This window comes from Natrix helvetica, assembly GCF_964273705.1.
Source record: "Natrix helvetica genome assembly, chromosome: 12".
In the NCBI taxonomy this organism is placed as follows: Eukaryota; Metazoa; Chordata; class Lepidosauria; order Squamata; family Natricidae; genus Natrix; species Natrix helvetica.
Genome location: NC_138556.1, coordinates 1,072,681 through 1,090,632, shown reverse-complemented (window position 1 = coordinate 1,090,632; position 17,952 = coordinate 1,072,681). Strand labels below are relative to the sequence as shown.

General features: G+C 49.6%; 1 protein-coding gene across 6 annotated transcripts in view; it reads right to left on the bottom strand.

Moving 5' to 3' along the window:
* Window positions 1–17,952, bottom strand: part of LOC309398231 (transducin-like enhancer protein 3) — a 45,568-nt gene that overhangs the window by 1,520 nt on the left and 26,096 nt on the right. For 4 of the 6 annotated variants that reach the window (XM_081964927.1, XM_081964929.1, XM_081964931.1 and 1 more), the window contains 13 exons: window positions 11,473–11,677; window positions 11,007–11,023; window positions 10,057–10,179; window positions 9,748–9,798; window positions 9,332–9,478; window positions 6,136–6,268; window positions 5,536–5,708; window positions 4,650–4,714; window positions 4,101–4,350; window positions 3,088–3,335; window positions 1,222–1,369; window positions 622–772; window positions 193–269 (listed from right to left, as the gene is read on the bottom strand). In XM_081964927.1, coding sequence (XP_081821053.1) covers window positions 193–269; window positions 622–772; window positions 1,222–1,369; window positions 3,088–3,335; window positions 4,101–4,350; window positions 4,650–4,714; window positions 5,536–5,708; window positions 6,136–6,268; window positions 9,332–9,478; window positions 9,748–9,798; window positions 10,057–10,179; window positions 11,007–11,023; window positions 11,473–11,677 — 1,788 coding nt within the window. The remainder of the gene's footprint in view (window positions 1–192; window positions 270–621; window positions 773–1,221; window positions 1,370–3,087; window positions 3,336–4,100; window positions 4,351–4,649; window positions 4,715–5,535; window positions 5,709–6,135; window positions 6,269–9,331; window positions 9,479–9,747; window positions 9,799–10,056; window positions 10,180–11,006; window positions 11,024–11,472; window positions 11,678–17,952) is intronic. The other 2 variants (XM_081964928.1, XM_081964930.1) reach the window with 1 other exon arrangement.

The following is a 17,952-nucleotide window of genomic DNA, read 5'->3' as shown; positions in this document are numbered from 1 at the left end:
ATCAGACAGTAATATCAGCAAGTGTCTTGCCGGCGCTTGCATGCACATGCTCTGCAACTGTGTGTAGGCACAAGAGAATGGAGAACAAGCATGCAGGGGGCTCTCTTGGCACAGAACAGGGAGCCTTGCAGACTACTCAAGACTCAGAGGAGCCACGCTTGCTGCCCCCCCAACCCAGGGGAAGGCTCTCACCTGGAAGATGCTGGCTCCATATGGGGTCCTCCAGGCATTGAGAAGGTTGTCTTTACCAGTGCTTACAAACCACTTTCCTACAGGCACAAAGCGGGCGTTAGCTTCCCCAACAAGAAAACAAGGCAAGAATGCGGAGAGCACCATGAATCCAAAGGGTTTTCTTAATTTCCTGCCAGGAAGCCAGTGCTACGGGTGACCAGGCCTATTCCCTGCTCCTATTCGCACCTTTTCTCAAAATGGGCAGGACAGGCAAGTGCCTTCCCTTCCTGATGCAGGGGTAAAAAGCTAGCTGCAGATGCTTAGCTGCAGCTTCAGGAAACGCCTGGTTCCTCCCAGGTCTCAAGCAGCCTTTTCCTGCATCCAGGACCACCAAGCTGCGAGATCCAATCCCTGCCACTGAATTGCACCCTCGACCCAAGAGGCACTCACCACAATAGGCAAACTTCAGGGAGAGGACACAGCTTTCATGCAGGTGGAGCTGATATTTGTCAGGCTTCGTGTGATGCAGCACTTCCACATTGCTGCTCTCCAATCCGACTGCAAGCCACTCGGCCGTTGGGCAGTAGCCGAGCGAGAAGATCTACAAAGAAGACCAGGAGCAGCTGTCCCGAGGTGCCTCTCGGCTCAATCAAAGGCTAAAATGAACTGCTCCCAAAGCAAGGAGGAGAAAGGGGGGGGGGGGCTGGTTCTCCTGCCAGGCTGCCTGTCCCTCAAAAGGAAATGTCCCCAGGACACCCCTCCCTCTTTTCCTACATCAGGTTATTTCTTACTTCAGCCTGGCTTTGCCTTGCAAACCGAAGCCCCTTGTTGGGTTTCATGAATTTTAAATCCAACTCAGGCTGGGATTCCAGGAGCAGGTTTGGTAGCTGTGATGGACCACCAATAACCCCCTGCCTCCACCAGGCTCCTTTGGGTCCTAGAATCCACCTCCATCAACCTGGCGCTTCTTGGACGGTCCTTTTAGCTCCTCTTCCCTGCAGAGATTTCAGCTCAGAGAGGTTGGGCCTCTGGGGTCAAGGCAAAACTCACCTGGGAGGTGAAGTCATGTTGCTGGAGCTGCCTGCCTTCCCGAAGGTCCCAGGAGCGCACAGTGTTATCCAAGCCCCCCGTCCAGAGTTTGGTGCCATCGTGGGAGATGTCGATGCAGCTGGCACCATCGGTGTGACCCTGGAACTGCCTGAGAAGCGAACCAAGCGAAGGAAAGAGGGTTTCTGAATCTTCTCTTATTTATTGTTACTTCTCTTATGAAATTTATAGAGCCACTCAGTTCATTCTGGCCAGTTTACAATAACAACCCTATAACCACCCCCACATAAGAGGGTGGGTAACAAAACAAGTAACGAAGTCTAACTATACAAAATGCCCACAGAAAGGGCATCTCAGCACCTGGGGAAGGGGCAGGCTTTCACTTCAAGGACCAAACTCCCCGGGGGATATTGCTCCAGAGGGGAAGTGACACCACCGAGACGGTACATTTCCTAGGACTCCTTAGCTCAGGGGTCATCAACCTTTCGGAACTCAGGGACCACTACATTCATAATTTTCAATATGATCTTTCTAATGACCGGCTGGGTGGGGGTGGCCAACTCAATGTAACTCACGTGGGGCACCTCACCAGCCTCTACTCGCCCCTCCCCTCCCAGCCCCTCCTCGCCTGCCCACCCGGGCTCCTGAGGGCCCCAACAGGAAGCAGTTGCTGGAGCTAAGCAGCCCCCAGGAGAAAGAGTTGGCAAAACAGCTCAGTTCAAATTGGATCTGACCAAAAAGGAGGCTCAGTAGAAGCACCTCACTGAGGACTAGGAGCATAGGCTTTCCAAGCAGAGAGAAGACCCGCGGGAGTGCAAGGCCAGGTGCCAACGCCTGGAGGCTCAGCGGGCTGAGATGGTCAGCCAGTTCCAGGCCATGATGCAGTCCCACTGGAACGAGGCCCTCCGGCTCTTTGCCCCCAGTGGGGCTTCCCTCCAGCCATCACCCAAAGCCCCCCACCAGGAGGCAGAAGCAGACCCCAAGTGGGAATTTCTGCCCCCCTCCGACCCACACAAAAAGACCCCGAAGGGGGAGACTCTCTGCAGCGACACAAGCGTCCATTGCACCTATCCATCCCAGGGGGCGTAGTTTGAGGACCCCTGATTTAGTGCAATGTAAAAAATGCAAATAATTTTTCTGTGGACCACCAAACGTTTCTCGTGGACCACCAGTTGGTGACCACTGCATTAAATGACCCTGTTTTAAGGACGGGACCCTGGGCAGACACAAAGGGAGAAAGGCAGTCCTGGGATAACCAGACCCCATGGCTTAATATAGGCTTCAGTTGTACCCAGATGCTCACTGGTAACTAGCCCAAGTCTGATACCGCGACTGCTTGTAGCCCCCCCTAGGGCTGCATTCTGATCCCTTCCAGTTTCTGAGTGGTCTTCAATGGCAGCCCCCGGACAGCCCAAGGCAGTACTCCATACACGAGGGGCTACAAGAAAGGAACCCTGCTCCAGATGAGGACACAATCGGCAGAGCAGATGAAACCGGGCAAAGGCTTCCTTGGCCACTTTCTCCTCCAGCAGAATCTGGGGATTCACGAGCCCAAATTTCTCCCCTTGCAAGGATGAGAAGCTTTTGGCCAACATCCCGAAGGAATTCTCAGGCATCCGGCTGGAAGACGGAAGAGCCAAGCAAGGTAAGTACTTGGGGTTCTCGATCAGGATGAATGCTGACAAGCAAGGAAAGGCTTTGAAGAAGCGGCTCTTCTGCTCCCTATTCGGCTTCTCCTCCTTTATTTCCCAGTGGACATAATTTTGTTATGCCAGACTGTGAGAAGCCTTCTTCTGAACAAAAGCACGTGGAAGCCCCCTCCCTGCAAACCCCTCATGCCAGCAGTCCCTCAGATTTGGAGAAGCTCACCTGACCAACGTCTGGTTGTGGAGATCCCAGACGGCAATGTTCCCATCGCTGCAGCAAGAGAAGCAGACTTTGGCATCTGGGCTGATGGCCAAGGCATAGCAGGCAGGGGCGGAGGAGGTCAGTTCTGCCTTGATTCTGGGGGTGGGGGAAGCCAGATCCCAAATGGTGAGGGTGCTGGCCTCTCCCCCCACAATCAGCGTGCGCCCATCTGGAAGGAGTTTGCAGGAACGGATGTAGTTGTCCCTGTTCTGGAGAGAGAAATTTCCACACTGAAAATGAGGGCAGGACCCCTTAGAAAGGCCGGAAGAGCCCCCCGTTTGGGTTATATGGGGAGAACTCTTTGTGGAAAAAGCAAAACAAGTCTGAAATATCGGCAAGGCTAAGGGGGCCACAGTTAGCTTGGTTATTTTTTAAAAAAACCCACCGCCACCGCCTCTTTCCCCTAAAAGAGCAATGACATTGGCTCACCCTGATTAGTGCTCCCATTTCCAGTTCCATCTTTTCTGACTCCCAGAAACTGATGTTCTCCCCCCCCTCCCCAAAAGGCCACGCCGTCCATCTTGCTGCTGCAGGAACAGTTAGTGAAGGAATTTTTCCTTATGGCCTCCCAGACACCCCCATTTCTGGGCAGCCAGCAACCACGACCACAAAACTGATAGGAAATCCCACCAACACTCTTCATGGTCACCAAAACTGGAATCATCCCCTCAAGGTGGGCTCCCCCCACTGCCTGGCCCAGCACTCAGAGGCATGGCTGTGCATTTGGCATTTTCAGGAAGGCCAGCAGCGCCAGGATGCCACGCTCCCTTTCCCGTCAGATGTCACAGTTAACAGAAGGGAGCCAAGGACGTCTCCTCCTCTGCAAGTCTCATGGGACGAGCAGAAGCCATCGGGGGGGGGGGGAAGGGGGGGCTCACAAGTAACCTGGTTGACAGCTCAGTAGGGGATGACCGCCTGACGTCATTGCACAGATCTTGAAGCAGGCTCAAACAATCACCAGCCCTGCCACTTACCAAGCAATCCAGCTGGGAGATGGGGTTCTTGGTGCCCGGCTGGCTGATATCCCAAATCTTCACACAGCCCTTTCCCCCTGTGTACACATGCCTGGTTGGGTTGCTGATGGTCACGGCACACACCACTTCGCCATGGCTCAGGGTATTGATCTGACGGGCGTGGCGGGGGATGCCAGGGCCAGCGAGGGCGTCATGAGGGAAGGGAACCGGCTGCATCTGCCCATCTGTGCTGACGTGAAAGGAGTAAGCCCTGGGGAGAGGAAGACAAGGGCAGCTCTTGTTGTCCAGAGCCAAGGCCTTTTCAAAAACTGAATTAACCTCGACCCACAAACCGAGGGTCACCTTAGGCTCCGTCTTCAAGACTCTGCTGGATCTTGTTGGGAAAGACCCACAGATCATTCTCACCCACAGGCTTTCTTTATGGCACTTGCCACATAGCCAAGTAACCCCCATCCCACCCCCATCCTTATTAAGTAGCTGTCTTTCTTCAGAACAGGATTCAAGACAAAAAAAGTTTGAAGTTGGGGACAAAGGCTTAGAGCAACTTACGGTTTGCCGCCAGAAATGGAGGGCAGGACAGGAGTCCTCATTGGTGGATGGGGGTCAAATCCAACCTAGAAATGAGATTTTTGAAAAGCACTCAATAAAAGGATAGAAGTCCTGATCTCACCTCCAGGAGAGGATTTAGAGACAGCCTCAATTTCTGATCCTAGGGAGACAAAGGTCTTCCCCTCAACCCCTGGAATTTCAGCACAAGCGATCAGAGGCCAGAGGCAGGACAGAGGAGAACTATCCCAACCAAGAGATCTGCAGTGCGGATCCTCCAACTCAAAGGCTCCTAAGATGCCACTTGGAGAATGCATGGTACAGATGCCAATTCCCCGCTAGGTTATCTGCATGATGTTGCTTTAATTGCAGAACTTCTGGGCATCCATAAAGAAAGCCTTCATCCAGATCCCTCCCCTCAGGTGAGAGGCTGGCAGGCCCAGTGACCCAAGATACCCTGACTGAGACCTCCTCCTCCTCGAGTGGCTCTGGCTCTGAAGGTAAGCCACAGCCCCCAGGCCCTTCTGGAGCCCCCAGCCCACTTCCCAGGGTAAACGGAGCTGTAGAAGTTCATAAACCGTGTGCCTGCTTTGTAAGGGGGGGGGGGTATTATTCTTGAAATGTATTTATCAGTATTCCACTTGGGAGAACAATTCTGGTATATGGATTTTTTTTTCTTTTGATGCACATTTCTTTTCTTTTTTGGCCATATCTAGTTTTGCTTTGTTTTGTGTTTTCTCCCCCCCCCTCCTTTTTTTTTTGAAGTTTGCATTTTAACAATGAAAAATAAAAAAAGAAACGAGGGGGCTCCTGTCCGGCAGGGGTGACCACGTGCTCCCCCCCCCCATAGATAGGAGCCTAAAGGCCTACGTGCAGCTCCAGAGCTCACCATGGGTGACCGGCCATAGGCTACGGCGGCAGCTGTCATTTGAGGGGGGATGTTGTGCAATCCCGCATAGGCCACAGCGCTGGCAAGGGAGCCGTTCATCTCGCGATGCCCCATCATGGCAAAGGGGGCAGCATGAGAGCTAGCGAGGGAGATGGGGGTCCTTAAGGCGGATGCTAGAAAGAGTCAAAGAATAAGCAAACAGTCAAAAACAAAGTGCCAGGTTGCGCAATCAAATGGAGCAAAAGAAACAAGGCTGCTACTGGGATTTGCCCGAGGTCCCTGGGGAAGGAGATGACAAGGGACGGCACGTCTAACTTGCAGGGAAGCCAATTTTGGCTGGGGGGGGGGGGGGGGGGCTGGAAAAAATTCTGAGCAGCAAGACCCGCTGAGACAGGAGTTGATATAGAGCCCTGGAAGCGTTTAAAGAGAAGGGGCTGTAACAGCTGGTTCTTGAACCGGGCCTGGATGACCCCTTCTTGTCCGCCATTCTGAGTCTTATGAACCACCCTCAAAATCCAAACCTCTCCCTCCATCTTTTGGTGCAAGCAGACCCCCCCCATTGCCCCCCCCCCCAATGGATCAAGGAGAAACACAACCTACCCAAGGGATCCATTCCAAGGGGCTTCCCTGGCAACGGTCGGAGGCCCGGAGTGCTGCTTGTCCCAGGTGTCGGTACATCACTCCTTGGCGTGGGAGTGTTGGACTTTAAACCAGGCGTAGAGGATTTATCATTCTGAGTCAAAACAAGATTTGAGAGAAGGTTTGATTATTCCTGTTGCATTTAAACATTTTCTGTTTTTAAGTAGGGACAAAATATATGGTTGCCTTTCAAACTCAAACTCAATTCTAAAATTCACTTTCTTTAAACCGGATGCAAACATTGTAAAACATCTTAGATTTTGCTAAAGATTTTTCATTACACCATCCTGAGTCAAAAGGAACCAGAACTGAGTATCAGCTTTGGAAGCCATATTAACCCCGGAAGCTTCCACGCTGCCACATTCTTGTGCTTGGGAAATTAAGGAGGGGGGATTTAGTAGAGGGAATGTAGTTAGACATAACAACATTCTTCTTTCAGTCAAGGTGAGGGTATTCCTGCATCTGAAGGAGGAGTGGCTGGAGTGACGTCTCAAGTTGGGACGGATGGGGATTGGACCATGGGAGGGGCTGATGGGTGCAGGGTTTCGGTTTGGACTTTTTTTTTTTAAACAAAGTTTTATTGGTTTTCAAATATATAGGGAAGGGTAAATAGGTATACAAAATTTTTTGGCAGCTTTCATACTGCTGGTAGAGATCCCAGCACGATACTCATTTATATAACATTGTACAACAAATTTATAGAAGAAAACAGTAAACCAAATCTTACTCTATATTGTTAGTCTTGTGTTCCTACATGTTTCTCTTTGTCGTTTTCTAATATATCACTAACTGCTATTGTTCCAAATAATTTTATTTTTGAGATCTGAGCCTTTTCGATATTGCTTCTTCCTCCCTGTCGCCAGAGAGAGCCTCAGTGCCCCCCTCCTTCCCGTCTTGGATCTTACTATCTTGTGTTTTACTGTCTCTTTCACTACTCCCACTCAATTCCTCCTCTGAGAGTGGAAAATTCTTTTTAATGAAGGCCTCCGCCTCCTGGACTACATTAATTCTGATCCTATTTCCCTCCCAGAAGATTAACATCCCCTCCGGAATCAGCTATTTAAACCAGATCCCTTTTTCATATAATTTTTTTGCTAGGGAGGAAAATTTCCTCCTTCTATCTCTTATTTTTTTCGGGATCTGTTTGAGAATGATGATCTCTTCACCCTTGTATTTCAATGGTCCCTCCCTTTGGGTCACAAGTACCTCGTTCCTTGTGGATCTCCTGACAAACTTAACATGTATCTCCCTCGGAACATTGTGTCTTCTAGCATATGCTGAATTTATCCTATATACTAGATCCATATCTCACCATATTTGTTTTTTATCTCTCTTGAGATAATCTGCTAAAATTGTACTCATAATATCTTTAAGGTTTTCATTCTCTGTTTCTGGTAAGTTCTGGAATCTTAGAAAAAAGGACATTCTTTCAAATTCTACTTTTGTCTGAAAATTTTCCATATCTGTGTTTCCCTTGCGCATTGCTTTCACTTCTTCCCCCAGCCCCGCCATTCCGTCCTCTAACACCAAAATTCGTTGTGTATTTTCAGCTATATGTTCTTTAACCACTCTGAGTTCTTCTTTGATCTCAGCCCTCATTTCATTCTGTCCCTTCATGAGTTCTTTAAACATTTCCGTAACAGATAATTCCTTAGGATCCTCCCCAGCCACTGCTTTCTGCAACGTTGACGATATCTTGGACTGTTGCATCGTGGGGCTTGGGGCAGCCGATGAGGGAGCTGAGTGCGCTTTGCCAGTAGGGGGTTTCCTTGCCGCCATTTGTTTAAGTTCAGAGGTGCAAATCCTTGCCAAGGAAAGTGGTGTCAGAGGGTTTCACAGCTACGCTGGTCTCCAAAGGAAAACAATCGCAACGGCACCCAATTTGCAGTTCCAAGATGATGAAAAGAAAAGTCAGCCAAAGATCAGAAGATCCATGCACAGGAGGAGGTCCCATATTCCCTTTGGGAGAGTAAACAAACAATCCACTTTTCTTTATTCTCTCTTTGGGAGTAGCTTCAAAGGACAGACTTCATTTGCATAAAGACAAAGAAAGAGGGGCGAGCGCCATCTTGGCCCTCCCCTTCGCAGGGAAAGAAGTTGCCGAAAGTTTTTTGTTTTAAAACAACAGTTCAGAGTCGTTTCCAGCAATTATGAAAGTCATTTTCAATTAAAAGTCAAATAAATCAGTCTTTTAACCTCTCTCTTCCCGAGGGTCCATTTTCAAAGCCACTTAGTCCAAGGGGGGGGGGAATGGTACCCCCCCCCTCTAATCTCTCTTCAAGAACAGAAACACAAAAGACTCACAAAGTGACTGTTGCTTTTCTCCTAAATCCTCCAAGAGCGCTGGTCAGGATCCCCACCTTCAGTCTCCAGCTGCACTTTTCCGACTCTTCTTTTAACCTCCGGAGCCATCCGACGAGAGGGCGGGCAGCGCGAAGCTGTCTCTCGCTCCCCAGCTCCTAGGCGAAGCCGAAAAGCACCCCAGCTGGCTGCTGCCACATGCGGGGTGCCTCGGCCAGCCGCCCTTCGGCAGGACCCCCCTACAAGGGCTTCTGTGTCCCCTAAGGGACCCACCGGGGAGACGAGCGGCGGACAAACATGTCCGTCGTCGTCCGATCCCGGAAGTGACTTTTGACTTACTGAGTTTGGACTTTTGACTTACTGAGGGAAAGCCCGGAAATCTGAGATTTGGGTTTTCCTAGATGTGCCTGTATACCTACTCTAATAAATGGGAGCTTTGAGAAAATGCCTCCCTTGGGAGCTTCTCACTGGAGTTGGGTCTTTCTGGAACGCTGACACTGAGATTCACCGGTGAGAAATTTCTCTGCATCCTCAGAACCATAAATGAAGATTGGAGATGGGATTAATTTTCCCAAAATTACTTCAAAGAAGTTGGAGTTTCCCATTCGAGTGCCTAATGAAGATACTTTATCGTATGTCACTAGATGTGGAGAAAGCAAGCTTTATTTTGACGGTTCATTGCAGCTCTTTCACAGGCCTGGCTCTCCTAACCACCTGGGAGGGGAGACGGGCAGCATAAACTTTTTTTAGGCTCAAGCAGAGAACCTGGCCAGTGTTCCTAGAGATGGAGACCACCCACCACACTTGCGGGATGGAGCCCCCCACAAAGGAGGGGGCTGTTCATGCTGTGGCTCACCTGGTCTTTCGTCTTGGAAGAGGGGGTGCTGCTGGAGGAGGCAACGGATGCCGGGCTGCTTGGGGCATCCTTCTTCAGTCCACGGGATTTATCCAGCCCATTCTCCGGAGGTGAGTGGGCGGGGCTCACCCGGGGGGTGGCCGGATCCTGGCAACAAAAGCAAGGGCTTACCACAAGCAGCCCTCCAGGGCCCCTTCCCCTAGCTGGAGAGGCTGCAAGTGCGGCTCCAGACCCGCTAAGCACGAGAAATTGCAAGGGAAGGAAGTAGGGGAGCCTGCTTCTCCTTAGCCATCTCCATGTGGTGGATAGCCTGCCCTGGTTCCCTGGCATTGCCCACCCTCTGAAGATGCCGCCGCTGCACTTCTGGGGAATGGGGTGCAGTGCCAGGGGCAAGAAAGGGCCACTGCCAGGCCTACCTCATTGGAGACATCGACCACCAGGTCATCACTCTTGTCGCCATCACTATCCTGAAACAGGAAACCATTGAGGGCTTGTCAAAGGAAGCCAGGCCCATGCCCAGAAGCAGCCCCCAGGCAGCTCCCCTAACTGCTCCGGGTGCACCTTCCACGCACCCCTCCATCTCCCTGCCGCAGCCATTCATCTTCCAAACAGGACATGGGAAGAATGTTTGGCCAGTATTCAGAGCCCTCCTTGACAAGAGCGATTGGTGGTTGCCCCAACTGGCTGATAGTGACCCAAAAAGACAATTGGAGCAGAAGACTCACATAGCGGCTGAAGCCCTCCTTCTCCTCCGCCTTCCGCTTCTTGGGCTCAATGCCGGCATAGTCTGAGCAGCCCCTGTGCTTCTCGCTGGTACGCAGGCTCTCCAATGGGGAGATGGAGGGGTTCTGGGGAAGCAGGAGAAAATGCCAGTGATAAATCACATCCCAGATCCAGAAATGTTTTCCCACCAGGAATATGGAAATCAGTGTTGGGAGGGAGGGAGGGAGGGAGGGAGGGAGGGGGGGGAGGGAGGGAGGGAGGGAGGGAGAGAGAGAGAGAGAGAGAGAGAGAGAGAGAGAGAGAGAGAGAGAGAGAGAGAGAGAGAGAGAGAGAGAGAGAGAGAGAGAGAGAGAGAGAAGCTTTTAGAAAACTGCAGAAGCCTCTCGATTCTATTCTGGGAAGTGATTGGGGCACGGTTTCATTCTATGACAGAGGACCGGCACAGGACAGACCGGGGTCCAACCCACCCTCAGCCCTAGAAACTTGCTAGGGGATGATGGGCAGGCCAGCCATTCGGTCTTAGTCCAAGCCAGCTCACAACGTATCATGCTCTTCACACCACCTCAGGCACTTGAATGAAAGGCAGTTGATCAACTGAACATAGAAACAATCCAATGGCCACAATGGGCTTCCCCTCGATCCAGCCCAAATTGTAGGAAATGGAGGGAAAAGGACCCAAGGAAAAAGGGAAGCCAATGGGGTGTGTTCTTAATTATGGATCCAGCTGCTGTTTATGTCCAAAACTTCAGCAGCCAGGAAGACAGAATCAAAAGGGAGCAGAGAAGGGCACACACACTCCCCAGGAATCCAGTTTCAATGGCCAGACATTTGGATTTTACTTAGATGAAAAGGGGGGGGGGGGGGAAACGGAACAGGCAGCCAGATTCAGAAGACAGACAACTAACAAAGCAATCCAAGGTCAAAAAATAGAGGTGGCAAAACAAAGACTTACCGCACTGGGGTCACGGTCTTTCCAGAATGCAGCCCAAGGCCCAGCAATGGAGAGAAAAGACAAGAGGGGGGGGGGGGCAGGAGAGAAACAAGCACAAAAGAGAACATCAGTCTTGCAAAGTGGGCCTTTCTGGTTTGGCTCAATAAAAGTTCCATTTGGGGTTTTGTTCTGGAGAAGCAACCGGGGCCCAAACAAAATAGTGGAGAGGAAGACCAAGAGGCAGGCAGGCAGGCAGCAAGGCAACAGCTTTGCACACACCTGGAAGAAGTGGGAGAAGCCAGTGCAACGTTCACGTTGCTGTTGGGTAGAGTCCCATTAGTCTGGGAAGAACTCAGGGGAGGGGGCACTGGCTGGCCCTTAGCCCCTCCCTCCCTCCCTCCCAGGGTACTCCAGAGCCTCCAGAGCCTCCAAAGCAAGAGGCTGGCAGGCCAAGTCTGAAGGAGGAAGCCAGCTTGCATGTCCTCACCTCGAGGGTCCAGATCGTGGAGATGCTTCTCGTCTTTCACAGCCAAGTGTGCTTGGCTGCCGAGGGCCCCGAGGGCCAAGAGCCCCGAACTGCTCCCTGTGACAGTGGGCATTCCTGGGGGTGGCAGGCCTGACAGGTGAGGCGGCAGCTGTACCTGGGGCCCGTGAGGGGTGTGGGAGAGGTGCTGGGCCTGGAGCTGCTGCTGCTGGGAAAAAGCCAAGAGTGAGAAGCAGTAGGAAGTCCAAACACTGCACATACCCCTTCGCTTCACCAGAGGGACGGGCGGGGGGGGGGAAGGTTCACCCCTCCCAGAACACCTCCTGCAGAACCACTGAAGGAAGAGCTACGGTGGGATTCAAATGAATTGAGAGCGTTTAGGAGGGACCACTGTTAAGTTCAGGATTTAGGACTTCCTGGAGCTTCCGCAAAAGGTCTTAGAAAACATGCAAATCGCCAGTTTGGGTGTGTTCATTCAATTTCAGGATAGGGATTGTTTCAGCATTAGTGAAATATTTCTTACTTCAACAGAAAATCTAGATTTCGGCCTAAGACAGCATGAAAGAAGGTCTGGGAAAAAGGCCATTGAGAAGAGCTGGACATTACAGCATGAGCAAAAGGCTAGAGCGAAACCTTCAGCCAGGTACATCTGTTGGTCAAACATCTGAAAGCTGAACAGTATCCTATATCCCAAAGGTGCTTTTTCAAGAGGCAACTCGACTTCCTGTTTTTTCTTGGAAGAAATTTTGAAAATCCTATTGTGTGGTAGTGTTGAACATATTATTGCTAGTCTACAAAATGTTATTGAAATTTAAATCTGGAAAATGAGCAAGTAAAGTTTTGAATATGGACAATGGGTAAGAAACTTTGGATGTAATGCTTGCAAAATGGGAGATTATGTGGAATAAAGGTTAAAATTTTACATATAACTTACTATAACTTAAGTGACCATTGGCTTACCTGAAGGGTCTTTCTCTGTGCGCTGCAAGAGAGTCGAAGCAGGGGTTAAATTAATCTGGTTGCCCAAGGACTGAGTTCAAATTCTTTAGCCACGCCTCCTGTGACTCCTTAAGGCCACTTTTTTAACAATTCCTGGAACTGGAAGGTGCGATGAGATGGTGTGGAGATTGTCTGGTGTTCCCGAACCCTGGGCCTGCACAAGATTTTGGGCGGGGTTGGACTCTCCCACAGTGCACAGAGAAAGACCCTTCAGGTAAGCCAATGGTCATTCTCCTGTGCGCTGCTTGGAGAGTCCAAGCATGGGACATACCCAAGTTAACTGTCTTCTACTGGGAGGGTAGAAGATGAGGCCAAGGGTTCGGCCACAGAATGAACTTGCTGCAGCACCCGTCTGCCAAATGAAGCCTCAGCCGAGGCCAACGTGACCAACTTATAGTTCCGGACAAATGGAGATGGCGACGACCATGCTGCCGCCCTGCAAATGTCCTCTATTGTCGCCTGGGTCACTCAGCCTGCCGTTGTGGAAGCACTCCTCATGGAGTGGGTGGTGATGTTGCGTGGAACTGCCCTGGACGGATGCTCGTATGCCAGGGTGAAGCATGCCCTCAGCCATCGGCCGATAGTGGATGATGTCACCTTCCGCCCCATCGACCCCGGCTGAAAAGAGATGACAATGCCTCACACCTATAGAACTGTCCTCTTCACGTATCTGTGCAGATCCTGTTGCACGTCCGGTGTATGCCAGGTACGTTCCCTGGGATGTCTGGGTTGCGGGCAAAAGTCCAGTAAAATAACCTCCTGTGATCTGTGAAACCAAGAGTTAATTTTGGGAATAAATGAGGGGTCCAAGCGGAGTACGGCCGTCAGGATGAATAATACATAAATTGTCCCGAACTGACAGGGCCGCCAACTCCGATATCCTCCTTACCAAAGTGATGGCAATGAGGAAAACGGTCTTAAGAGTCAGATGCCTGAGGCTAACAGAGCTGAGCAGTTCGAAAGGAGATGATGTCAAGGCTTGTAGAACTACGGAGAGCTGCCACGTAGGGTAGTGATGAATTCGGGCGCCCTTGAGGAAGGTACCTACTCTTGGCAGTTTGCTGAGAGTCTGGGATGGATTCCCTGCTCAGACGGTAGACAATGCCGCCACTTGACGCCGGAGGGTGTTCGGGGCAAGACCCTTGTCCAGGCCCTCCTGCAGGAAGTCCAAGATGCGTGGCACTGAAGCGGTGACCGGGTCAAGGGCACAGGCAGAGCACCAGGTGGTAAAGGTGGTCCAAGTTGAATCATAGATTCTGATGGCTGCCTGGATAGTCTGGATCATCTTGGTCATGAAGTTGTCCCTCCTCAGGAGACCCCCCTCAAGTTCCAGACGGCCAACTGCAGCCACTGGGGGTCCGGATGGACAATGGCTCCCTGGCTGAGGGAGACTTGATCCTGAGGGATGTGTCAGGGATTCACCACCGAAAAACTGACTAGATCAGGGTACCAGGATCTGCTGGGCCAATGAGTGTCCACCAGGAGAACCTCCACTCCTTCGGTGATGATTTTGTGAACTACTTGTGGAAGCAGACGGAGAGGCGGGAAGGCGTACAGTAGTCCGGGCGGCCACCTGCAGTGGAGGGCATCCATCCCCTCTGCCCAAGTGGAAACAGGAGAAGAAGCGGGGAAGCTGCCTGTTCTCCTGATGTGAAAAGATCGACTGTTGGAACTCTGAACCTCCGGGTGAGTTGGTGAAAGAGGTCCGGATGCAGGCACCACTCCGAATTGTCTATGGTGGTCCTGCTCAGCCAGTCCGCTTGAGTGTTGTCCACTCCTGAGATGTGGTCCGCCCAAATTGACTCAAGACGTTGTTCCACCCACCTGCCCAGGGCCTCCGCATCGGGCCATGAGGGATTGGGAGCGTGTTCCCCTTGGCAGTTCATATGGACCTTGGTGCCCACATTAATAAGATGTGGTTGTGTTGAATGTCCCGTCTGAAATGGCAAAGGGTGAGTCTCGCTGCTCTCAGCTCCAGCCAGTTGATGTTGCGTGCTGATTCCTCTCGAGACCACCTGCCCTGCATCATTTTATTGCCTAGGTGAGCACCCCAGCTGAACAGGCTGGCGTCTGTAGTCACCACCAGCCGCTCTGGTTCCTTGAACAGGATGCCTCTTTTGACGGCCGGGGATAGCACACCGTAGGGAGCGCCTCACCTTCGGGGGGAGCCAAACTAATATTGGGGAGCTGCTCTTGTTGGCTCTTCATAGTGGTAACAAGAGCCCCTGGAGTGCTCTTGCCTGGAGCCTTGCCCAGGGAGCCACTGATATGCAGGATATCATCTTGCCCAATAACTGGGACAGACGAATGACTGGCACCTGCCTTGCTTCCTGCACCTTTAGAACTAGGACTCTTAGGCTGTCTAATCTTTCCTGCGATAGGTGACCCCTGTACGCTAAGGTATCTATTTCCGCGCCTAAGTGAAGGAGCTTGGTGGTCAGATCCAAGAGGCTTTTCTCCAGGTTGAAGGAAGAATCAGATGCCCGAAAGGACTGCCTCTTAAAATAAGGTTGGTTCTTCCTCTCCTGCTTTTTCTTACAGGTGAAAAATATTTTTCTCTTATCCTTGGATTTGACCAGCACCAAATCCAAGGCCTCCCCAAATAGCTTGTCACCTTTAAAGGGGGCAGCGGCCAAGTTCCACTTTGATTTCATATCTACTTGCCAATGGCCAAGCCAAAGGAGGCGTAGAGATGTCACGTTAGACACCAGCGCCCTGGAAGCAAATTTTGCCGCATTTAACAAGGCATCGGCTGAATACTGGGACGCTGCAATAATCTTATTGACATCCTGACCAAGGTGGGTGTCCTCCCCAAGTAACTTAGCCTGCAGGTCCTTCAACCAATGGATAGAAGCCCTATTTAAAAAGGAGGCAGAAATAGAGGCCTTAATGGCCCAGGCTGCCGCTTGGTATGTTTTGTGGCAAGCCTTTTCTGCCTTCCTATCCTGTCTTGAGACCTCCATAAAGTCAGCTAGAAGAACCAAATTAGATGTCAAGGAGGCCACAGGAGGATCTATAGGGGGTAATTTGAGGACATCTTCCAAATTCGCCTCCACTGAATAGAATCTCTTGTCCCCACCGGTAGGAGCGGCCAGGGAGCCTGGCTGGACCATTGACATTGCATTGGGCCGGAGCCTGCTTCTTGAACATGCTGTCCCTGGGATTAGGAACGGCCGCTCCGGGGTTGTCTGTCCTGTTTGGGGAGACCCAGCAAGTTGTGTGATGGCTTTTGCCTTATGCAAAATGGACTTGAATGTAATGGGTTTGAACAACCCCGAGAATGCAGGGGTGTCTGGAGGAAGATCTGTTCATCCCCTACAGAAACCTCGCTAATGGCAGAAGATTCCAGGGATGGGTGCCTCACCCTGCGCGTGGAGACCCCAGGGTCCTTTCTTCTGATTGGCTATTCTTGTGCTGAAGGCCTTCAGCTATGCCCTGTGAAATGGCATGTACGATCACCTCCTGCAAATCAGAAGAAAACACTAGGCCCCTATCCTCCCTGGAGCTATGCCTAGCCCGAGGAGGGGGGGAAGAAGACTCTGGGCCTGAAAGCCTGGGAGGAGACTGGGGAGGAGAGCCTGGCTCTGACCAAAAAGAATGGCCTGGAGAGCTGGGGCCCACCACTGAACTGTCAGGGGACAAATCTAGGTCCTTGCCCTCCTCCACCAACACCTGCAGGGGGTCTGGGCGATTAACGGGGGAGGGATCTCCCTCCTCCTGAAGCCCAGCAGATCTGCCCTGGCGCTGGGCCTTTGGGGCTGCTTCCCAAGGCCTTGCCCTTGCCTGCCACCCTGCTCCTCCCTTTGGCCTTGCCCCTGGTGTTGGCCCCCGGCGGCCCTAAGCTACCGTCTTTTTTTTATAATCTTTTATTTTTTATTTTCAAAACAAACAAACACAACACAAAGAATCCTCCTTCTTTACATACTGTAGAAAGTGTATCAGTTGGTTACAAAAGACTTTCGTCCATCTCTTCCACAGTCAACAAATATAATTCATATTAACTCAAGTATTTTAACTCAGATATTTATACATTACCATCATCATACTTCAATTTTCATTTGACTGTAATTGTTTAAATATCCATCATAAAATATATTCAGATTTAAAATATAACCACATATTGGCATTTCATTTACTATTTCTAAAATCCTCCAATAACACTGAATCTTTATATCCTATTCTAGCTAAACATCCATAATATTTAGTAAGTTTTCTAATCCTCCTTTCCAAATCACTGTTTACAATTTACATCCAGTTTCCTTATGTTGTACCCATACCTGTATATACGTTATCATTATCCCTCCTTTATTTAACTATATCCTGTATCATAACATTTTCCCCCTAATAATCAAGACTTAACTGTATCTTAGTTCTTTTTTATTAACCTTTATATATAATCCAAAAGCATTTCTAATCTTCCTTTCATGGGTACCATTCAATATTCATATCCAATTATTACTTATCATAACACTATACATTGTATACATTACTATCATTTATTTATTTAACTATATCTATTGTCACTAAATTTCACTAAGTTTAACTAGTTTTAGATTATACACTTTCATCTATCAACCTGTATCTTTCCAGTAGCAAAACAGTCTCATATCTTCTGCCATTTGTGGTGTCAGTCCTCTAATCATCTCCTTAATCAACTTTGTATGGACTCTTCTTAGCAACTCTTTGCTTATAGAATCTCTCATGTAATTTCGATGCCCTTCTTCTGTTTCCTTAATCAGCTTATCTTTGATTGTCGGTAGTGTTATCAATGATATTGCTAATAAAAATTATCTCTTTAAATCCATAAATTCTTTTGTTTTTTCTTCTTCTGTATCTTGCCATCTGGGGTAGATTTCCCCTCCAATTAATTCCTCTTTCAGTGTTCCACTCTTTCCATTTTCAGAGACAAACCAATCACCATAAATATCAGCAATTTTAATTTCTTTATATTCATTTTCCTTTGATTTTTAGGATTTTAACCACTTTTTCCACTTGATAAACATCTCCAACTTCTTCATCATATTTTGCTGTTAGATACTCTAAGTCTTCCAACTTCTTCACCTTTCTGTGGTTAAAGATATACTTCAAAGGGACATCTGTATGCTTTTCTTCTTATCACTCTCTATAAACAAGCAGTGAGACCTTGGAGTGCCAAGCCAGGATAATCAGCGAGAGAAGTAAGTGTTTCGTTTCCAATACACAAACCTACAGCCTCCGAGTAGCAGTGTTATTGTTGCAATTTTCTTTGTTTCATTTTGTATCTTTTTTATATTTATTATATTTATTACAAAGAATAATAAAATAAAAATAGAAGAAAACTTAATCCATTCATTTTGAAAGGCTGGCATAAATTCCATCCATGAAGATAGCATTTAAAAAGATAACCCACTGTCCAAAACCATTCCAAATTTAATTCCGCCGCTTATTTCTTCCGTTCTCCAATTTAAATTAATTTTAAGTTTTTTATAGGCAGTCTCTTTTAAA